This window comes from Triturus cristatus, chromosome 1_2 (genome assembly GCF_964204655.1).
Source record: "Triturus cristatus chromosome 1_2, aTriCri1.1, whole genome shotgun sequence".
Lineage (NCBI taxonomy): Eukaryota > Metazoa > Chordata > Amphibia > Caudata > Salamandridae > Triturus > Triturus cristatus.
Window position 1 is genome coordinate 450,287,671 of NC_140580.1, and position 24,013 is coordinate 450,311,683.

At 49.3% G+C, this 24,013-nt stretch overlaps 1 protein-coding gene across 2 annotated transcripts in view; it reads right to left on the reverse strand.

The window, feature by feature from the left end:
- BTAF1 (B-TFIID TATA-box binding protein associated factor 1) overlaps nucleotides 1-24,013 on the reverse strand; it is an 852,875-nt gene that overhangs the window by 625,420 nt on the left and 203,442 nt on the right. For both annotated transcript variants that reach the window (XM_085606166.1, XM_085606165.1), the window contains exon 8: nucleotides 8,660-8,728. In XM_085606166.1, the coding sequence (XP_085462292.1) occupies nucleotides 8,660-8,728 (69 nt within the window). The remainder of the gene's footprint in view (nucleotides 1-8,659; nucleotides 8,729-24,013) is intronic.

The following is a 24,013-nucleotide window of genomic DNA, read 5'->3' on the forward strand; positions in this document are numbered from 1 at the left end:
CCTTTGGAGGTGTCTATAGTGGCCCCGAGATATTGCTTTGTGTGAGATGGTATGAGGTGGGACTTTTGGTAGTTCACCGTGAAGCCTAGCTGGTGGAGCAGTTGGATGGTGCTGTTTGTATGTTGCACACATTGGTCGTAGGACGCGGCTTTTATCAGCCAGTCGTCTAAGTAAGGGAAGACGTGAATGTGTTGACGTCTGAGGTGTGCTGCTACTACCGCTAGGCATTTGGTAAACACCCGTGGTGCGGTGGTGACCCCGAAGGGGAGAACCGTGAATTGGTAATGTTGCCCGTCCACCACGAACCTGAGGTATTTCCTGTGAGAGGGGTGTATTGGAATGTGAAAGTATGCGTCTTTTAGATCCAAGGTTGTGAGAAAGTCTCCCTGACAGAGGAGCGGGAGGACTTGTTGTAGGGTGACCATGTGGAAATGGTCTGAATGTATGTAGGCATTTAGAGGCCGGAGGTCCAGAATGGGCCTGAGGGTCCCGTCTTTCTTTGGTATTAAGAAATATAGGGAGTAAACCCCTAGATTTTGCTGATCGACGGGGACCTGCTCTATAGCGTGTTTTTGGAGGAGGGAGAGTACCTCCTGTTTGAGCAGTGTGGAATGTTCTTGAGACATTGGACGGTGCCTTGGTGGGATATTGGGTGGGGTAGATGTTAGCTCGAGACAGTACCCTGACCGAATGATTTGGGTCACCCATTTGTCCGATGTTATGGACTCCCATGCGTGGATAAAGTTTTGTAGTCTGCCCCCGACCGGAGTGGAATGGTCTGGGGGGAGCGGAGGGAAGTCATTGTGTGGGCGGGGTGGCAGAACGGGTGGTGTTAGTTTTGCCCCTGCCCTTATTGTTGTTGCCTCTGTAACCACCCCTTTGGTTGCCCTTTGAAAAGGTATTTTGAGGAGGGGACTTGTAGGAGGTAGAGGTGCTATCGGTGGAGAAGCCTCTGCCTGTGCCACGAAAGGAGGAGCGTCGAAAGGAACGTTTAGAGGCTTGTGTTTGGAGTGCCCCCATAGACTTTGCTGTGTCTGTGTCCTTTTTCATCTTTTCCAACGCTTCGTCTACCTTTGGCCCAAAGAGAGTTTGTTGGTCAAAGGGGTGATTGAGTATGGACGCCTGGACTTCAGGCTTGAACCCTGAGATCCTGAGCCAGGCATGGCGACGAAGCAGGACACTGGTATTTATGGCTCTAGAAGCAGTGTCGGCTGCATCGAGGGCACACTTAATGGAGGTGTTTGTAATTAGTTTACCCTCCTGTATTAGTTCATGAGCCCTACGCTTGTGTTTCTCGGGAAGGTGCTGCATAAGAGCCTCAAGTTCGTCGTAGTGTGCTCTGTCATAGCGCGCAAGTAGCGCCTGTGTGTTTGCAATGCGCCACATGTTTGCAGCTTGAGAGGCGGTGCGTTTGCCAGACGCGTCTAGGAGTTTGGATTCCTTGTCTGGCGGTGGGGCTTCTCCTGAGGACTGGGAGTTAGCCCGCTTTCTAGCTGTAGAGACAACTAGGGAATCTAAGGGAGCAGGGCCCTTAATGTATGCAGGGTCTGTGGGTGCCGCCTTATACTTTTTCTCTATTCTAGGGTTTAGTACCCTGGCCCTGACAGGGTCTTTGAACACCTCTGCGGCATGCTTGGTGACACCCTTAAGCATGGGTAAAATAGATGTGGATTTGTCCTGTATGTCAAATGTATCCAGTAAGAAGTCGTCTTCCACTGGTTCAGTGTGCATGTCCACCCCATGGTAGTGTGCTGCTCTCTGCACTAAATGATGAAACCCTAAGGAGTCCTCTGGAGGAGACGGCCTGGATGGGTATAGGTCGTCCTGAGGCATATCGGGTATATCAGGGTTATTGTAATCCTCCCATGGGTCTGGGGTCCCCGGTGGAGTGGGATCCATTGGGGCATCCGCCGGGTAATTGTCCGGGTCCCCGTCGTCCGGATCTGGGGACGGGGTCGGAGAGTAATGCGGTAAAGGTGGCGGAGACCTGGGAGGGGGAGGGGGTGGAGGAGGTAGGGGAGGCGGTAGTGGGGAGGGCACTCTGAGGGGAGAAGTAGCAGAGTCCTTCCGTTTGGGCGGTGGAGGAGGAGCCGGAGTATCAAGGCGTCTTTTCTTGATAATTAAAGTCAATAGCCCAGTCTTTGGATCTTTGGACAGAGTCTTTTGTAAAGGGTCTGGTGTAAACAGAGCCAATGGTGCTGAATCGTCCGTCGGCACCGGTGATTTCGGAACCGAGGGCTTCGATGGTTTCTGTACGCCATGCTTTTTTGGGGCCTCCGGTTTTTTCGGCGTCGAGGGAGTTTTCGGCGCCGGAGCGTCGGTGCCGACTGATTTGTGTTTGGTCGGCGCCGAGAGTCCAGGCTTCGGCACCGGTGGCTTCGGAGTCGAGCTGGATATTACTTTCTTCGGTGCCGGATGCTGTTTTTCGGCACCGGGCGTAGGCTGGCTCGATCCCGAGCTGCCGTGAGACTGGAGGCTTCGACACCGGGCCCGAAGGTGGGGTGATAGAAGCTTTGGTCTTGGTTTTGCCCAGGCCAGCAGGCGAGGGTGTAACCTGAGTCTCTTTGGTTTTGGGCGCGGGGGTGGGAGGGGGCACAGTACTCACGACCCGCTGCGCCGGTGTGATGTCCTCCACGTCGGAGTCGTCGGCCTCGGAAGCGCTGACGACGTCTTCCTCCTGCTCGGTGTGTATTTGCCCCGAAGTTTCGGCGCCGTCTCCGAAGATGTCCGGTGGAGCTGCAGACGATGAGTGCGCCATGGTGCGTCGAGCTTTTCGATCCCGGATGGTCTTCTTCGATCGAAAAGACTTACAGGCGGGGCAGTCTCTGGCCTCGTGTTCTGGAGAGAGGCAAAGATTACACACCTGATGTAGGTCGGTGTGGGGAAATTTAGACCCACATTTTGGGCACTTTTTGAACGGAGTCCTTTCCATCGGCCGGGACCGGAGTCGAGGAGGGCCCGAAGGCCGGTGCCGATGTACGGGATGGAGAAAGTGCCGCTTCGAGAGATGAAGATGATGAAGAAACTCGAAGAAACGAGGATTTTCCGTCGAGGCTGGAACCGTAGAAGTTCGAAGCCGGAGCACGAAGTATCACATCCGAGCCCGATGGCGGAAAAAAACAATCTGAGGATGGAGCCGAAGCCCATGCGCAGTACGGACCGAAGGAGGAGTCACCAAACTCGTGACTTCCAAAGACTGTCCAAGAAGAAAAACAAACTGCAAACATCCGGGCCCAACACCAGATGGCGATCTATGCTAAGTGTACAATCAGCAGCTCATATGCCTCGAACATAGGTATTTAAATTGTTTGATTGCTGTGGAACCGTGACACCACTTTTGGCATGAAGTGTGGGTCTGTTCTCATTACAATCTTATCATTGTGCATTTGCAGGTAGGGTTCTTGAAGTGTTAGCGCTTGCGATTCACGTACTCTTCGTAGTGATGTGATAGCCATTAAGAAGGCAGTCTTTAGCGTGAGCATGTGCAATGTAGCCTTGTGAATAGGCTCAAATGATGCCTTTATCAATTGAGTTAGCACTACGTTGAGGTTCTATGCTGGTGCTGGCATTCTGTTTGGGGGTGCGATTCTCTTTGCCCCTTCTAGAAATCTCTTTACTACTTGGGAGGTGAAGAAACTTTTCCCAGTTTCTCCTCTTGTGTAAGCCACTATCGCCGCCAAGTGCGCTCTTAGGGATGTGTGTAGCTTAGTTTATTTTGTAGTAGATGCGTTAAGTATTTTAGTACTGTTGATTCCTTTGCGATTCTCCTTTGTAACTTCTCCCTAATGCACAATTCAGAGAATCTTTTCCACTTTGCTACGTAGCACTTCCTTGTGGTAGGTCTTCTTGCCTCCCTGAGCACTGCCATTGTGCTTGCTGGTAGTTTGAGGTGTGCAAATTCTAAGTCTTCAGGAGCCAAGCTGCTAGGCTGAGGCTCACTGGCTCTGGGTGTAGCAGCCTCCCATACTGCACTGTGAACAGGTCCCTTCTTTTTGGGAATCTGTGCACTGGTGCTTGCGCCATCACCACTATTTGTGAGAACCAGGACTGTCTGGCCCACTGAGGTGCTATTAGTATTAGCGACAGATTGCTGATCCTGCATTTGTGGAGTACCCTGTGTATTCGGGGGGTGAAAGCGTATTCAAATGTCCTTGACCAACTTATCCATAGCGCATTCCCTTGTGACCGATGGTCTGGTTGCGAAGTGTTGGCATTTTGGTGTGTTGCAAATAGGTCTATTTGCGGTGTACCCTACTTACGGAATACTTTTTGTATTTCCTGTTGGTTGAGCTCCCATTCGTGGGATGCGGACGTCTGCCTGCTGAGTCTGTCTGCTTCCACATTGTCCTTCCCTGGGAGATGTATTGCTAGGTCTACTTTTAGTGGGATGGCCCATGTCCATATTTCCTGTGCTAGCCTTGATAGTGCTACTGATTGTGTTCCTCCTTGTCTGTTGATGTAGAAAATGGTGGTTGTGTTGTTTGAACCAACACCATGTTTCCGTACAGCTCCTTCTGAAAGGCTTTTAAGGCTAGGAACACAGGTTCTAGTTCTAGTTAGTTGATGTGCTTGACCGCATCCTGCTGCGACCATAACCCCCCTCACCTCGAGTTTGTTCATGTGCGCGCCGCACCCCGGCTGGGAGGAGTCTGTTGTGATGGTCACTGTCTGAGTTGGTTGTGCGAATGGTTTCCCCTGTGATACGTTTACCTTGTTCTACCACAATATTTCCTGATGCACTGTGTGAGTGACAACCACTAGATCTTCCAAACTGCCTGTTGCCTGTGACCATTGCTGCTGTATCCATTCCTGGAATGGTCTCATGTGGAGTCGAATAGTCGGGACCAGGTGTATGCACGACACCATTATTCCCATTAGCTTGTATCCATTCCTGGAATGGTCTCATGTGGAGTCGAATATTCGGGACCAGGTGTATGCATGACACCATCATTCCCATTAGCTTGCTCACCGTCCTCATTGTCAGAACTTACCCCTTGCAGTACAGACGCGTTTCCTTCAGTATTGCCAAAGTTCTTTGTGCTTGTGAACACTTTGCCTTGTATGGTGTTCTCTGCCCCAAATAATATCTTCACCTGTTCCGGCTCTATGGACGACTTTCCCTAATGGATTGAAAACCCCAGTTGGATTAGTGCTTGTATCACCTGCTGGATGTGTTGCTTGCAATGGCTGTAGGAGCTTGCTTTCACGAGCCAGTCGTCGAGGTAGGGGTATACATGTATTTCCCGCCTTAGGTGCGCTGCTACTGCTGCTATGCATTTTGTAAACACCCTTGGAGCTGATTTGAGACCGAATGCGAGCACTGAACTGGTAGTGAGTCTTGCTGATCACAAATCTTAGCATGCGTTGGTGTCCTTTGTTGATGGGGGATGTGCAAGTACGCGTCCTTTAAGTCTATATTTGCCATGTAATCCCAATACTGTCCCTGGGATATTACTTCTTGCAGAGATGTCATTTTGAATCTTTGTGTCCGTATGAACTTGTTTAAGAACTTTAGGTCCAGGATAGGCTTGATGTTTCGTCCACTTCTGGTACGAGGAAGTAGTTGGAATAAACTCCCTTGTTTCTTTCCTTGTATAGGACGATCTCTATTGCCTACTTCTTGAGCAGTTATTGCGCCTCTAGTACCAAGAGTGAGAGCTCTTTTGCAGAGTGCACCTTGCTGTTTGGCTTCTTGTTTGGAGGTTGTTTTAGTAGTTCTATACAGTAGCTGTATTGTATTATGTTTAGTATCCATTTGTCTGTTCCATTCCTGGAGGAAGTTCCTTATTCTGCCTCCTACTGGTGTTATATGTTCAGTGAACGGTTTGTTTTGTGAAATCTGTTCCTGGACTTTCTCTTTTGATGCCCCCCTAGAGGTGTTATCTGGGTGGGCATTTGCCTTTCTGCGAAATCACTTGGAGGCAGGTAGTTGCCCTCCTCTCCGTGACAGTCCTCGTCTGTTTGAGCGACCTCGAAAGGACTGGCCCTGTGGCTGGTACTGCCAGTTCTGCTGCCACTGTCCCTGCTACTGCTGGCCCTGGTTGTTTCCCCGATTACCTTGTTGTAAGGTTTGGTGCGAGGTACTTGGTTGGTTGCCTCCCCTACCATTTGGCCTTCTTGAGGGTGTACCCCTTCTCATCCCTCTGAACTGCAGTGCTCCCATGGACCTTGCAGTTTCGTTGTCTTTTTTGAGTTGACTTTACTTCTCATCAATTGGTGTCCTAAAAAGTTGTTCTCCGTTGAAGGGCATGTTCCGGATGTTGTTCTGTACCTCAGGCTTGAAGTCCAAGATTCTAAGCCATGCGTGCCTTCTCTGTCACCCCAATCATCATTTGCCTGCTAGACGTCTCCGCTGCGTCCAAGGCCGACTTTAAACATGTGTTTGCCATGTTTTTCCCTTCTTTTACCAGGTGGTTTGCCCTTTGCTGATACTGCTCCGGTAGGTGGTTCAGGAGTTGCCCTACTTCCTCCCAGTGTTGGTATGCATGTCTGTTGATTAGGGCGTTGAAGTTGGCAATGCGCCATTGAATTGCTGCACTCCGTTCTATTTTTCTTCCCGTGAGCTCCATTCTCCTACTCTCCTGGTCAGGAGGTGGGCCGGCATTTGTGGGCACATTGGTCCTTTTCCTCGCTGTTGCAGTAATTATTGAATCAACTGGCACTAATCCATGAATGTATGCAGGGTCCTTTGAGGAGTGCTTGTATTTCTTTTCTGTTCTCGGGGTCACAGATTTACATACAGCTGGCTCCCTGAAAGCCTCACTGCCGTGGTCCAGCACACTAGGGAGCATGAGCAGGAATTGACTCCTTGTTTGTGTAGGTAAGAGTCTCCATGAGAAAGCAAGCCTTGGGCTTCACCTCCTCCAATTTTACCCCATATGTCTGTACAGCATTCTTGGCCACCTTATTATAGATCCCTATATCGTCTGGTGGTGAAGGCCTCAAAGAGTATGTGTCTATTCCTTCTTCCGGCATTTCAGCGTCAAGGTCACGCCACTCTAAGTCTTGCGCCTCAGGGGACGTAGAGTCCTGGTAGGTTAGCTGTTCCTCCTCGCCTTATCCCTCGAAGTAATACAGGGCCTCTTCCTCCTGTTCTTCGACCAGTTCAGGCGTTTTCGGTGGTTCGGGGTCTTCGAAGCCTTTCGACCTCGGGCAGGATGGTGTACCGACTCATCTTGTCGAAGTCCTTCTTCCACTGCAGGATGCTCGCCATTTCAGCCTCTAGCCTCCTTTTCTTCCTTTCCATCTCGGCAGCTTGATCGGCGTCGAGAATTTGAGCGCTTCGCTTCGAGGTAGTCCAAGTAGTTGACCCTTCTTTTCTCGGCGTCTGAGTCCTTTTCGGGGGCTTCCTTCGACCTTGATTTTTTGTGGGTCTTCGCCATCTGGGAGTCCTTTTCGAAGGATCCGCTGGGCTGTTTGTCCCTGGGTGCGGTTGCTTTCGTCGAGTGTTGACAGCAATGTTCCCTTCGAGGACTCTCACTCTTTCGAGTGTTGGTCGAGTGTTTGCAGGTTGTCGACTCTTACCTCCTTTGACGTTTTCTTATGGACTTAGACGACAGTGCAACAGTGCCGTCCTCTGATCCTTCGGCGATGTTGTCTTCCTCCCCACTGGAGAGGCCCAAGTCTCGGAGCGATGGAGGTGGCCCCTGCATGGTGTAATTCGCCCTTCTCTGCCACTCTCACTCTGAGGGTCTTGGGTGTGAACGCCGAGCACACGTTGCAGTCCACGCTGTTGTGTTCGAGCGGCAGGCAGAGGTTGCAGAGGGGATGCTGGTCCTTCTGGGTGTATTTGTGGTGGCAATTGGTGCAAAAATTGAAAGGAGTCTTGTCCATTCCTGCGCTCAGGGAGCCCCCTGTGTGCACATTCTCATGTGAACGTATAGTTCTGTCGAGAAAATCTTCCTTCGTAGTCACGGCTACCTGGCTTGTAGTTGGGTGTGATAAAAACCTTAGATTGTCAATTTTTTCCGTTTCCATCAATTCCTTTTCCAAAATACTCTGGAACTCTGATAACGATCCAGACCCAACGGCGGAAAAAAGAATATAAAGATGGCGACCAAAGGTGGGACGTCACCAAGGACACCAAATGGTGGTATGTCGACGCCCACCTGGGCCACGGGATAAAAAAAAATTTTTTTTTTTTTTAAAAACTACATTTCTGGACCCAACCACTAGATGGCGGAATAATGCACAGCACAGTGAATCCAGAAAGATTCACGCTGCAAAACAGCATAATATTCAAAAAGCATCCTAATGTGTCAAAGTGAATATGAGAGCTAGAGGCAAAATTCTTCAGAATGGAATTGAGAAGGAATGTCAATATTAGGGTAAGAAAAAAAGGTCACAACCACCAGAACATTAAGGACATACTGTATCAAGGTTACATAAACTAAAGGCGGGGAGAAGGAATATTTCCAACTAGTGGCAAATAATTCATCCTGTATAAAAAAAGTGTTGGTTTAGGACCATGCTCTTTACAGGCCCGGAACTACGGAAAATTTAGAACAAGCCCTTTAGTTTATGAAAGAAACAATTTATCAACCTGACTTAAAACTAACTACAGTTGCTCATTCTCATGCAAGAACATTCTTTGCAACTTTTCAAATCTACCCACAAGCCATTTATATTTCAGGAACTGAGAAAACATCCAAACTCTTACCTCCCATGATGGGTTAAATAGATCATTGCAGAGTTCTTCACATAAACTTTCCAGCGGCCATTCACTTGTCTTCAGAGAAAAATAAAAAGATAGCTTAGGTGTGCAAGCATAATCTTCTGAATAAACGTAATTAATGCATACAAAGAATTTAGGTTGATCACACAGCGCAAATGAGCATTGCTGGCTTCATGTAGGTCACATCACTTCAAGTTGCTCAAATGGGAATTAAATTTCCGATTGTGAACATAAACATTTAAAACAATTTGTAATGTCAAATGCACTGCCCCCAGTTTTTCTGAAAGTTTAACACATGCATAATTGTCTTACTAGAATCACCACAACCATATGAACACATGAAGAGTAAAATATTAGCAATGTACTCTTGCAAAACACCAAAAGTTGTCAGACTTGCAAACATTTGGGGAAGGCTCATCCACCTGATCCAAGTTGTGTATCTAAAGTAAAGAAACAATACAGAAATATCTGGTGTGCTGTTTTAAACAGCCTTCGAAGCATTTTAGACGTAAAACACAAAACCTTTCTTTTAGTGAAAGCGATAGGAGCAGGAAGTCTCAATGTAAATGGGAAACTTGATTGATAGAGGAAGATGCGACTGGAGTAATCAGAGTGAAAACCGGGTTCTAGTACCATTGTACAGCTAGGCACACCTGCAATGTACGCATGAATAATCTGTCGTAGGAAACTATGGCAATTTAGGAGGCCATCATGCCTAGGAAAAGCATGACCATCCTGACTGCTTTGGTGATCTAGCTGGAAAGGGGGCAGTAACAATTTAAAGCTGGGCCCTAGCTTGCTGGGATCTGCTTTTCCTGTGACTGAGTTGAGAAATACACCCCAAGAAGGGCTGAACCGGACTGTGGTACTTTACTGTGTTGATGGTGAACCCTAGATCATGAAATGAGTCTATGGTAGTCTTGGTTATGAGCCAAGCACTGTGTGTATTTGCTCTCTTGATAGGCCAATCATCCAAGTAAGGGAAGACATGGATGCCTGAGATAGGCCAGCAACCACAGTAAGACACTTTGTGAACCCCTGTGAACCGTAGTGGCCCCGAAGGGTAGCACTTTGAACAGAAAATGCTGGCCTCTTACAACAAACCAGGCGTACCAGCGATGTGTAGTATAGATCAGGATGTGAAAGTAGACGTCCTTCAGGTCGACTGCAGTCATAAAGTCTTCCTTGTTGTAGCATAGGCATGACAGTGTGGCAGTGCTCTTAAAGATGTACTCGTTGAGGGCCCAGAGGTGGAGTATAGGCCAGAGTGGCCCGTCCTTCTCGGGGATGGGGGGGGGGAGAAGTACTCTTCCTTGACACAGTGTGGCTGCACAGGCTCTATGGCCCCCTTGCAGACGAGAAACTCTGCTTTCTCCTGAAGAAGGCGCTGATGGTTCTGGTGAGAGGGTGTGTGCAGGGAGGGAGGTTTGGTGGGGTTGCAGCGAGTTCTTAGCAGTAGCCCTGCCCTCTGATGGATGGAACCCACCGATCGGAGATGATCTCCTGCCACCGTGCAAGAAACCCCTGCAGTCTTCCCTACAGGTGTAGTGTGATCAGGGGAAAGGAAGTCACTGTTTGGCTGAGATGGCTCCCTTAGCTGCGCTTTCCTCTGCCCCAGGAGTTATTACCCCTATAGACTCCTAGGAGTCTTCTGCGGTTTTTTATAGGAGGCAGTCATGTCAGAGGAGGTGGTCTTGGCATTCCCTCTGTACTGGGACCTCCGAAAGGAATACTGGGGAGGTGTCTGGAGAGCCCCTATAGTCTTGGCCATATATGTGTGTTTTTTTGTTTTCATCTTTTTGTGCATCTAGCCAACCTGCAGTCTGAAGTGCTCCTCGTCGAAAGGCAAGTTAAGCAGATACTGCTGTACGTTTATCTTGAAGCCAGAAATGCAGCAACATATGGCACTGGATGAGGACACTGGAACTGATGCAATGTCCTGCATTATCAGCAGCGTATAAGGCACACCGTATGGTATTATTTGGAATCCGCTTCCCCTCAGAAGTGTGATCATGGACAGGTTTTCTGTATTGTTACGGGAGATTCCACAGGAGCTCCTCCATTTAATCCCAGTGGGCTCAATGATACCTGGAGATCAGAAAGAATGAATTGTTGATACGGTAACACGTCTGGTGCGGTAAAGAGGCTGATCTGTTAAACGAACTCCAGACGAAGGTTTACAAGGCCGTTTTCAACCTACCAAAGTCTGCCTCCCCAGCTCAGGTTCGGTTGGAATTCGGCCTTTAGAATCTGAAATTCCAGGGCATGACCGGCTTTGTGAAGTTATGCCATAAATTTCACTCATCTGAGCAGGGGGTCATTGAATAGTCTATGCCGGAAAGAAATTAAAAACCAGATATTATCAAGACATTCCAAATTCATGGGGAGCCCATCTGAGAAAATCATTGGCGGAGCTCGACATACAAATGACATGGGACAGCATGGCAGACCGGGCTGATTTCGGTAAATTGGTTAACCTAGCAAAGAAGTCTTTCTTGGAAAATAAAATTGCAACTTCCAAACGTCGGCATGGGTGGACTGATTAACTTACACATCAATAAAGCCTCAGGCCTACTTAGTAACCCATTTCAGCACAGAGTTAAAAAAAGAGCTTTATAGATTACTGGTTGGCCATGCACGATTCGAAAGACCTACAGCCATCCTGGAAAAGCAACCAACAAGTAGCACACTGCCGCCTATGTGGTTTTCGTAATGAAACACTAACACACCTGCTATGTGCATCCCTTGCAGTCCAGGATTTGAGGACACTGCTTTTAAAATCCATTTTCAATAAATTGAACATTCGCACATGCAGGCAAGCCGTGATACGTTGGTTGGAAGGGTCCGCCATAATCTTTGCCTGCCGGGGCGTAAAATATTTGGCAAAAGTAAGGAAACTTTTACGGCAAACCGATTTAGAGGAAACTAAAAAAGCATGAATTAGGTTGGCATGGGTTTAGTTCAAGCATGACAGCACTTCACAAGCCCATGTAACAAGCGGATTAAAAGCCCAACCAATCATTTGATAACTTGAATAATAGAACATTTTGTAGTTTGCTTAAATTACATTTTAATGTAAAGCTCTGCATCTTTTTTTTAGGCACATTTTATCTCAACAGGACCTAGTTAATTCATTTTCTTGGACAAATTCAGGTGCCCGAGTTCCTTGAAAAATCTAAACTATATAACCTTTGTAGATTGTTTAAATTTTTAGTTAACATCTTATTCGCATCATTAATGTCGTTCGGATTTTAAAAATCGCATATCTCGTTGCTATTGTCTAAATATTTTAAATTGTAAATTGGGACAATTTTAAGTAATCATAAACAATAAACCATTGACGTGACTTGAATTGTTGATACACCAATGTACTTTTGATTGAGCGGCGACCTGCTTACCAGCTGCGGCGATCTTCCTGCTCTGTGTGGTGGAGAAGTCAGGGCACTGGCATGCTTGCATGCCATAAGGACCATGAGGGTGTCTGGAGGATGTTTGTCCTCTGATGTATGTGGTGCCTGAGGGAGAGGGCTTCTAGTTTGTCCACCCTGGCTTTTATAAGCTTCTTGATTACTTAAAGAGTGGGTTTTCAGAATTTCATTGAGTATGGGGGAAGGACTGCCGGGAACACTGGGTGGAGGACAGCCTCTCCATAAGGGACTCCTATTCTTCCTGGACCTGGAGTAGCTCCACCTTATGAAAGGCGGAGACCTGATGCAGTGCACAACTTCATGGTAAGAGGTGTGTCATCTGGTGGGGATGGTTTGGCACGGAAAACGCCTGGGTCAGTGAGTCCCCCAGGTGAGTCAACATTGTACTCATTCCACAGGTAATCATTGGGCTGACAGTCGAATGGGGACTCGTAAGGATCTAGTGGGTAAGTTGGACTCTCCTCCCCAATAGATAAGTGCAGGGAACCCTCTGGTGGCTGACGTGGAAGTGCTACCAGTGTTTGTGATGAAACACAGGAGAAGGGGAGAGGAGGGGGAGGGGTGTTTATGAGGCGGAGGGGTGTTTGAGGCAAGAATGATCAGTGTCTCAATCATGGTGTCTTTTTGGTTTTGGTCGGTGGCTCAGGGCAAGAACCTCCTCAAACGTCAACTTGATCTTATGAGGGATAGTGGCTTAAGCCTTCAGGTGGAGGCTGGGCGAGAGCCCTGCTAGTTTGCAGGTGGATGAGAGTCAGTTTCTGCCTGACATGGAGCTCCTGCTGTAGATGCTGTAGTGCTCCTGGTACTCAGATGCAGTGGTGGGCATGGCTTTAGGCATGGGGTGTTTCAGCACCTAGGATTGTTTTAGTTTGACGCAGAGAGGGGCTTTGGTGAAGATAAAGCCTTCAGAGCCGAAAAGGACCTAGAGGGTGTTTTACAGGTCAACGCTGCTGTATCCATTGAAGGTGTTATCGGCACCAGGAGCTGGGGCTTTGGCAGCTGTTTCAGTGCAGAAGGCTGACTCCAAATCAGATGAAGATTTAGGTTGATGCCGACCATGGCCTTGAGGAAGTGCTGGAGCGAAGTCTGACGACCCCCCCCCTCCCCATCCCCTCCCCCCCATAAAGGCAGTGCTCGGCCAGAGTTAGATTTTGGGGAGGCGACGGAAGGGGGGGGGGGGTACTCACAGTCAACATCTTCCGTGGATGGACCTTGAGAACTTGTGGCTCTTCTGCCTTATACCCTGAATGGGAGCACAGCTCAGGGCTGAACTTGAGGGGCTGGTCGTCAGAGGGTCCCGGCTGTGTAGCTTTCTTGACATCTGGGTACCCAAAGAGGTCAGGGGTGTATTCTTGCTGCTACGCCATCGGTTGCCGAGCAAGTCATTGATGGCCTTAGTACCGCAATCTTTTTGGAGCGCAAGGTAGGTGGTGCAAGAGGCCTTGTTGTGCTTCGGGAACAGATAAAAGTTGCAAACCTGTTGGAAGTCAGTCTGGGGATACTTTGACATTGTGGACACTACTGAAATGGAGACCTTCCCATCTCAGACAATATTTGAGGGAAAAGGCGAAGGCCCGTACAGGGTGGAGAGCACAAGGAGGCGTTGAGTAGAATACTGCTGTGCCCAAGAAAAGGTTTAGACAACACAAAAAGCTACTGCAAGCACAATTTACCTTCAACAGGAATACAGAATCTGAAAGCCCCAAGACAACCAGTACGAGGTGTCAACCCGGAGCTCGGTGGATACACATCCAAAGCAGACAGTAGATGGCCATTACCAGTAATAGGAGTCACTTTACCTCTTGACTCAAAAAGACAAGTGTCACACATCTGGACCCAACACTAGATGGCAGAAGTATGCAAAGATACACATGCCACAAATATATATAGATAGTAAGTATTCCTCCGCCAACTGGAAAGACGGTTCTCCTGAGAGATGGACACGGACCCAAGAAGTAAGCGCAAAAGATCTTTATTTCTCTGTCGTCGCCATTATGCGTTTCGGCTCGCCTGAGCCTTGATCACACACATATTTTTTTACACATGCATACGTACACATATTCATACATACACATACCTTTACATCTATAATCTTAGTAAACTAAAACAATATTTGCCAATACCAGACATAAAAATACCTCACAGGGGGTGGTAAGTCATCATCTCCCGGTCCTCATTCCCCTTTTCACTAAATTGACGGATGTGAGAAAGTGCCATCTTTCTTGCATGGTATGCCCCCACTTTTTGCTAAATTGCTGAATGTACTTCGATTGAGTGTACCCTGGGTTCCTGCCAATCAGGTGCCCAGGGCCTATGTTCCTTCCTTAAACCACACAAACTCCAAATTGGCAAACCCTAGCCACATGTCAGCCCCTAGTAAATGGTACCCTAGGCCTTGTGACCAGGGAAGGCCTCTAAGGGCTGCAGCACTCATTGTGCCACCCTCAGAGACCCTGTACCCTTACACACACACACTGCCCTTGCAGGCTGAGTGTCTGGGTGCAGGACAAAACAAAGAGTCGACATGGCACACATCACTGTGTACCATGCCCATCACCTACACTGCCAAGGCATATGTCAGCCACCCCTCTAGCTGGGTGCATTACGCCTATGGTGTGGGCACAGGAGCAGGAGCCCTGTGCCCCTACAGTACCCGGGTCCATTCCTGGGCACTGTAAGTGCAGTGCTGTCATTTAAGAATACATGGTGCTGAGAGCTTGTCAAACACGAGCTCCACAGCACCATATTGGCAACACTGAAGTCTGGGAAGTTTGGTATCAAACTTCTCAGCACATTGAACCCACACTGATGCCAGTGTAGGATTTAATGTACTAAGCACCCCAGAGGGCATCTTAGAAGATGCCCCCTTACAGCTAACTTGCAATCCACGTCTGCTCTGAGGATGCCCAGGCTGCCACACAGCAGACACGTTGCTGGACCCCTGGGTGGGAGAGCCCCTGCTCTCCCGGGCCTGCAACAATGCACATCCTGGGTGAGGTGAGAAATCTCCTCCCCCAGGATGAGCAAAGGGAAGCTTCAAAAGGCATGCCGCCAGTTGGAGTTTCCCCAGGCCACTGCAACCCCCCACTCTGGCGGGAAGCTTGGCCGGAAACCCCATACAAGGACAGGGGATGTGCCAGCCTGCCCACCCCACCCCTCAGGTGGGGGAGGCGAGGTGAAGCACATCTCCGGGCTCTCGCCATCTTGGAGATGGGAGGCCCTACCCTATCAGGATTAGGCTACTGCCCCCCTCCCACAGGAGAGAGGCAGGATAGGGGGTGTACCCACCCCAGGACAAGGACCCATTGGTCCCTGGCCTTCACCTACCTGTAACGCCCCTAAATCTAGTATTTAGGGGCCCCCTGAACCTTCCTTCCTTAGATTCCAGATAGAAAAACGACAAGAAGAGCAAGAAGAACAAAGACCTGCCCTGCAGCTGCTAAAAAGAGAAGACACCAACTGCTTTGGCCCCAGCCCTACCGGCCTGTCGACTCTCGAACCTGCACCAGCGCGGCATCCCACGTGGCCAGCAACCTCACCAACCCCGGAGGACCTGGCTACCTTTTAGCTCTAAGCCCCTGGGACTCCCACGAGTAGAGGCTCTACTCAAGAAACCTACTTGCTATCCCTGGCACCAGCCCGGGACCGCGGACCCAACACACTCTGCACCAGCCCAGCCTGGCCAGTGCCGGAGTGGACAAAGACCCAGAGGACGACCCCACGGCGACTGTGACCCAGAGTCCGGCACCCAAGGACCCCCCTCGACATCCCGGAAGAAGCCTGCAGCCTCAGAACCAAGTGCCACCCCAGCCGCGATCAACCAGAGGGTAAGATTCCCGACGTCAAAAGGCACCCATGCACCCGGCGCCCTGCGACCCCCTGTGCCCAATCCCGGGGTACCCACCTAACCTACAACTACCCAACTTACCTCTCGAAGTGGTGGTGGCACCTGAAACATCCTCGTCCCCGAGCCTGCAGCCTCTTTCCAAACCGGAACATTCCCATTGATTTCCATTGAGCGCCCTAAGGCTCAAAAGCACCCTGCACCCAGCCGCCCGAGTGGCCCTGGCAGTGCCCTCTCTACACTAACCTACTTCCCCACTTGCCCTGAGTAAGTGACCAGGAGCCCAGCTCCCACAGCCGCGTGGCTTGCCAGACAGCAGCCACCAACCAAGGCCCCCCTATCCCTCATAGGATAACATTGGGCCCAACTCTCTCTGCACCCGGCCGTCCTGAAACCGCTGAGGGTGAACCAACTGTACCTACCTGACACTGGGGGACCCCTGAGTCCATGCCCGGAATTTCAACACTACCAGTCGAGTACTTACCCTTAAACCGCTAACTTCATTTTCCTCATAGGGTAACATTGACTGGCTTTTTCTTCAAAAATCTTCTAAGTGTGAACTTTTCAAAACTGCAAAAATTCACCAAAAATCAGCCAAGTGACAAAAACGAATTTACTCACCTGCTCCTAGGGGAGCTCCCAGTGCTGGATCTTGGTGCCCAGCCCTGACTCTGAAAAGTGTTCACAACTATACTTACTTCTAACTCATTTTTCTCCCATAGGAAACCATTGTCTGCTTTTCTGTGAAATTTCTTCTAAGTGTCTACTTTTGCAAATTTGAAATATTCTTTTAAAATCGTACCATTTCTGCAAACGAAATTACTTACCTGCATTTGATAAGGACCCCAGTCCTGGGTCTAGGCACCCAGTCCTGAATTACTAAAGTAACGATAAAGTACTCTACCTGCAATTTGAATTTCTTGCCATAGAGATCCATTGAATGTTTTCTGTGAAATATTTTCCAAGTGCTAACTTTTGAAATAGCTAAATATTATTTAAAAATCATTACAGTTATTAAGTCGACTTTCATCACTTGATTCTGAATACTGACCCCAGGCTGGTTCTAGGATCCAGACCTGGAATTCCAAAAGTAATCTGAAAAGTAATTTATTACAAATATCCTGAATTTACCATTGAGCTCAATGCATTGTTATGTTTAGGAAATAGGATTGTTTAATGCAACCAACTGTGACTGTTTACACAAATTTATTGCTTGAAACAAAAGTATTTATATTCAACCTCTCATTCTGAGAAAGTATATTTTTATCCCCTTTGTGGTTCTAAAAATAAAACAAGCATATATTTTATATATACAAATCATTGGCCTAGAGTTCAGTTATTGAGAGTGTGAAACCATTTGCTGACTGAGTGTGTACAATAAATGCTTTACACTGTCCTCTGGTGCTGCCTTACTGCTCGACCAAGCTACCACTTTTGAGAGTAAGGTCATACCTAACTTTGACCTCTATCAGCCTCTGGGGGACTGTGGACTCTGTACACCCTGTACCTATTAGGGAACAGTATATACAGAGCCACTTTCTCACATTGGTGGATCAGCGGTGGGATACAAACTTGCATTTGTTGGACTACTTGGTTACCATCTGATCACACGACAGAACTCTTAAAAATTGCCTTTAGAATTCTGATTGGTTTTTCCAAAATTACTAAAAGTCTTGCTAGGGCCTTGCTTAAGTCCCATTAGAATTTTAGAAAAATAAAAGTCACTATAGTCAGGGTAGAGGGTTAGAACTGTCAGGTTAGAATGTCTCAAACAAACCCAGCTATTAGTGATAATAATAACATGGACCTGGTGGAGGAGCTCGACCTCACACCTTACTTACACTTGTCTTTCAAGGAATTGAGGTCCTTATGTAAACTCAAAAATTTACAAATGGTTCAGCATCCAACCAAACAAGGGCTCCAGGAGCTCCTGGCTGAATATGCTAAAGACCACCCATCCGAACATGGTGATGGCCAGTCAGATTGGGAAAGGGAATCAGGGGAGGAGGACAGCAACCTCCCCATACTATTCCCTAGGGAGGAGATGGCACCCATACCCTCCAACTCAAGACATAGCATCTGGGCACCTAGAGACCACACAGGTGACTCTGGTCCCAGAGACAACACTGGGGGACCCCCCAGTGAAGAGGACAGCCTTGTGAGGCTGGCCAAAAGAATAGATCTAGAGTCCAGGCTCCTGGCTCTAGAAAAGGAAAGGAGAGAGATGGGTTTAGCACCCATCAATGGTGGCAGCAATAATAAAAACAAGGATAGGGAGGAAACTTCTGACCTTAAAATCCCCAAAGGGATTGTCCCTAAATTTGAGGAAGGTGATGATATCACCAAATGGTTCACAGCCTTTGAGAGGGCTTGTGATATCAGGAAAGTAAAGAAACCTCTCTGGGGGGCACTCCTGTGGGAACTGTTCTCTGGTAACTGCAGGGACAGGCTTCTGACTCTCTCTGGGCCAGAAGCAGGATCCTATGACCTCATGAAGAAAGCTCTGATTGAGGGATTTGGATTCACCACTGAGGAGTATAGAATTAGATTCAGGGGGGCTCACAAAACCCAGACCCAGTCCTGGATTGATTTTGTAGATTTCTCAGTGAAGACACTGGATGGTTGGTTAGCTGGACATGGTGTGCAGGATTTTACTGGATTGTACAATTTATTCATGAAGGAACATATTTTGAGTAACTGCACAAATGAAAAGTTGCATCAGCATTTGGTAGACCTAGGTCTAATTTCTCCCCAAGAATTGGGAAAGAAGGCAGACCACTGGGTCAAGACTAGGGTGACCAAGACAACCACTGGGGGTGACCACAAGAAGGTGGTCACAAAACCTCCCCAGGGGAAAGGTGGTGAGAATCCCCAAGATAAAAAGTCTGAGTCTTCCAAAGGGCCCCAAAAACCTGTTCAGGTGGGTGGGACCCAAACTACTCCCTAAGTGCCCCAACCATATAGGGGGAAGAACTTTGATCCCTTAAAGGCCTGGTGTAATACCTGTAAGAAGCAGGGACACCTAACTGTATCTTGCCCCCAAAACAAAGCCCCTAAGGCACCCAGTACAGCCACTCCTGGGGCAGCAAGTATACAAATGGGATCAGAGGTGTACCCTGAGCAAATCTGGGAACACACTGAAGCAAGTTTAGTCTCCTTGGGAGAAGTGGAGTTTGCCACTGTGGCTGTGTGGCCCCCCAACTTAAAGAAATACTTACAGTACCCCTGGGTAAATGGAACTAGGGTAGAAGCTCTGAGGGATACAGGTGCCAGTGTCACTATGGTGAAAGACACACTGGTTTCCCCTGAGCAATACTTGATTGGGAAGTCTTACCCAGTCACCAACGCTGACAGTGTCACCACTAGTCATCCCATGGCCATGGTAACATTAGGCTGGGGGAGGGGTTACTGGCCTGAAACAGGTAGTGGTCTCTCCAAAGTTGCCAGCTGCATGCCTGCTTGGAAATGATCTGGAAACCTCAGCCTGGGCTGAAGTTGAGTTAAAGGCCCATGCAGCCATGCTGGGCATCCCTGAATTGGTGTGTGTGCAAACCAGAGCACAGAGCAAGAGGAAGGGTGAAAAAGTAGGTTTGGAGCCTGGAATAATGGCCCAACCAACCAAGAGGAAGGGCAAGGAGACTGGGGGACCAGCTTCTGTACAGCCAAACACTCAGAACCCCTCTCCCCCTGGAGAGGATGTAGATACCCCTGAGGGAACTGAGTCTATGGAGCTTGACCCTTACCAGGTTGAACTCTTGGGCCCAGGGGGACCCTCTAGGGAAGAGCTGTGCCAGGGCCAGCGAGACTGTCCCACTCTTGAAAGCCTGAGACAACAAGCTGCTTCAGAAGCCAGGGGAGATGTCAGTGGTACCCACAGAGCTTATTGGGAAGAGGGATTACTGTATGCTGAGGCAAGAGACCCCACTCCTGGAGCCACCAGGAGGGTGGTAGTGCCACAAAAGTACAGGGAGTTCCTCCTAACTTTGGCTCACGACATCCCCCTAGCTGGCCATCTGGGGCAATCCAAAACTTGGGAAAGGTTAGTGAGTCACTTTTACTGGCCCCAGATGCACCAAAAGGTGAAGGAGTTTGTCAGCTCCTGTGTTACCTGTCAGGCCAGTGGCAAGACAGGTGGCCACCCAAAGGCCCCCCTCATTCCACTACCAGTGGTGGGGGTCCCCTTTGAAAGGGTAGGTGTGGACATTGTGGGTCCACTTGAACCTCCCACAGCCTCAGGGAACAAATTCATTCTAGTAGTAGTGGATCATGCTACTAGGTACCCTGAAGCAATTCCACTTAGGACTACTACAGCTCCTGCAGTAGCCAAGGCCCTCCTGGGTGTCTTCACCAGGGTGGGTTTTCCTAAGGAGGTGGTTTCAGACAGAGGTTCCAACTTCATGTCTGCTTACCTAACACACATGTGGAAAGAGTGTGGAGTGCAGTACAAGTTTACTACACCCTACCACCCACAAACCAATGGCCTTGTTGAGAGGTTCAACAAGACATTGAAAGGTATGATCATGGGACTCCCTGAGAAACTCAAAAGGAGGTGGGATGTCCTGTTACCATGCTTGCTTTTCGCTTACAGGGAAGTGCCACAGAAGGGAGTAGGTTTCTCACCCTTTGAACTTCTGTTTGGTCATCCTGTAAGGGGACCACTATGTCTTGTAAAAGAGGGCTGGGAGAGGCCTCTTCAGGAACCCAAACAAGACATAGTGGACTATGTGCTTGGCCTAAGGTCCAGAATGGCTGAGTATATGGAAAAGGCATCCAAGAACCTTGAGGCCAGCCAGGAGCTCCAGAAGCACTGGTATGACCAAAAAGCTGCACTGGTTGAATTTCAACCAGGGCAGCAGGTGTGGGTTTTGGAGACAGTGGCACCAAGGGCTCTCCAAGACAAATGGAGTGGCCCTTACCCTATCCTAGAGAGAAAGAGTGAGGTCACCTATCTAGTTGACCTGGGCACTAGCAGGACACCCAAAAGGGTCATCCATGTGAACCGCCTTAAACTCTACAATGATAGGGCTGACATCACCATGCTGATGGTGACTGATGAAGAACAGGAAGCAGAGAGTGAGCCACTCCCTGACCTCCTATCCTACAGCCCAAAAGATGGGTCAGTAGATGGTGTGATTTTCTCAGACACCCTCTCTGCCCAACAGCAGACTGACTGCAAGCAAGTCTTGCAACAATATGCTAGCCTCTTTTCCCTGACCCCTGGTCTGACAAGCTGGTGTACCCATGATGTGGACACTGGGGACAGTGCACCTGTCAAGAACAAAATCTATCGACAGTCAGATCAAGTCAAGGAAAGCATCAAAGCTGAGGTCAGCAAGATGCTGGAGTTAGGGGTCATTGAGCCTTCAGAGAGCCCCTGGGCTAGCCCAGTGGTTCTGGTCCCCAAACCTCATCAACAGGGTGAAAAGAGAGAGATGAGGTTCTGTGTGGACTATAGAGGGCTCAACTCTGTCACCAAGACAGATGCTCACCCTATCCCAAGAGCAGATGAACTGATAGACAAATTGGGGGCTGCCAAATTTCTCAGTACCTTTGACTTAACTGCAGGGTACTGGCAGATTGGCATGGCCCCAGGAGCAAAAGAAAAGACAGCATTCTCCACCCCTGATGGGCATTATCAGTTTACTGTGATGCCCTTTGGGTTAAAGAATGCCCCTGCCACCTTCCAGAGGTTGGTGAACCATGTCCTGGCTGGGTTGGAGTCCATTAATGCAGCTTATCTTGATGATATTGCTGTCTTTAGCTCCACCTGGCAGGATCACCTGATCCACCTTGGGAAGGTTTTAGAGGCTCTGCAGAGTGCAGGTCTCACTATCAAGGCATCCAAATGCCAGATAGGGCAGGGCACTGGTGTACTTGGGCCACCTTGTAGGTGGAGGCCAGGTACAGCCCTTACAACCCAAAATCCAGGCTATCATGGACTGGATAGCTCCAACAACCCAGACCCAAGTCAGGGCATTCCTTGGCTTGACTGGGTACTACAGGAGGTTTGTGAAGGGGTATGGGTCCATTGTGACCCCCCTCACAGAACTCACCTCCAAGAAAATGCCCAAGAAAGTTAACTGGACAGTTAGTTGTCAAAAGGCTTTTGACACCCTAAAAGAAGCAATGTGCTCAGCACCAATTCTAAAAGCTCCAGATTATGCCAAGCAGTTCATAGTGCAGACTGATGCCTCTGAGCTAGGGATAGGAGCGGTCCTATCCCAGACCAATGATGAAGGCCAAGACCAACCTGTTGCTTTTATAAGCAGAAGACTACTCCCTAGAGAGCAGCGTTGGAGTGCCATTGAGAGGGAGGCCTTTGCTGTGGTTTGGTCCCTGAAGAAGCTGAGGCCATACTTGTTTGGCACTCACTTCCTAGTCCAAACTGACCACAGACCTCTCAGATGGCTAATGCAGATGAAAGGGGAAAATCCAAAACTACTGAGGTGGTCCATGTCCCTACAGGGAATGGACTTCGAAGTGGAACACAGACCAGGGACTGCCCATGCCAATGCAGATGGACTTTCCAGGTTCTTCCACTTAGACAATGAAGACTCCATAGGACAAGGTTAGTCTCATCACCTTTCGTTTGGGGGGGGGGGGGTTGTGTGAGAAAGTGCCATCTTTCTTGCATGGTATGCCCCCACTTTTTGCTAAATTGCTGAATGTACTTCGATTGAGTGTACCCTGGGTTCCTGCCAATCAGGTGCCCAGGGCCTATGTTCCTTCCTTAAACCACACAAACTCCAAATTGGCAAACCCTAGCCACATGTCAGCCCCTAGTAAATGGTACCCTAGGTACCCAGGGCCTTGTGACCAGGGAAGGCCTCTAAGGGCTGCAGCACTCATTGTGCCACCCTCAGAGACCCTGTACCCTTACACACACACACTGCCCTTGCAGGCTGAGTGTCTGGGTGCAGGACAAAACAAAGAGTCGACATGGCACACATCACTGTGTACCATGCCCATCACCTACACTGCCAAGGCATATGTCAGCCACCCCTCTAGCTGGGTGCATTACGCCTATGGTGTGGGCACAGGAGCAGGAGCCCTGTGCCCCTACAGTACCCGGGTCCATTCCTGGGCACTGTAAGTGCAGTGCTGTCATTTAAGAATACATGGTGCTGAGAGCTTGTCAAACACGAGCTCCACAGCACCATATTGGCAACACTGAAGTCTGGGAAGTTTGGTATCAAACTTCTCAGCACATTGAACCCACACTGATGCCAGTGTAGGATTTAATGTACTAAGCACCCCAGAGGGCATCTTAGAAGATGCCCCCTTACAGCTAACTTGCAATCCACGTCTGCTCTGAGGATGCCCAGGCTGCCACACAGCAGACACGTTGCTGGACCCCTGGGTGGGAGAGCCCCTGCTCTCCCGGGCCTGCAACAATGCACATCCTGGGTGAGGTGAGAAATCTCCTCCCCCAGGATGAGCAAAGGGAAGCTTCAAAGGCATGCCGCCAGTTGGAGTTTCCCCAGGCCACTGCAACCCCCCACTCTGGCGGGAAGCTTGGCCGGAAACCCCATACAAGGACAGGGGATGTGCCAGCCTGCCCACCCCACCCCTCAGGTGGGGGAGGCGAGGTGAAGCACATCTCCGGGCTCTCGCCATCTTGGAGATGGGAGGCCCTACCCTATCAGAATTAGGCTACTGCCCCCCTCCCACAGGAGAGAGGCAGGATAGGGGGTGTACCCACCCCAGGACAAGGACCCATTGGTCCCTGGCCTTCACCTACCTGTAACGCCCCTAAATCTAGTATTTAGGGGCCCCCTGAACCTTCCTTCCTTAGATTCCAGATAGAAAAACGACAAGAAGAGCAAGAAGAACAAAGACCTGCCCTGCAGCTGCTAAAAAGAGAAGAAGACACCAACTGCTTTGGCCCCAGCCCTACCGGCCTGTCGACTCTCGAACCTGCACCAGCGCGGCATCCCACGTGGCCAGCAACCTCACCAACCCCGGAGGACCTGGCTACCTTTTAGCTCTAAGCCCCTGGGACTCCCACGAGTAGACGCTCTACTCAAGAAACCTACTTGCTATCCCTGGCACCAGCCCGGGACCGCG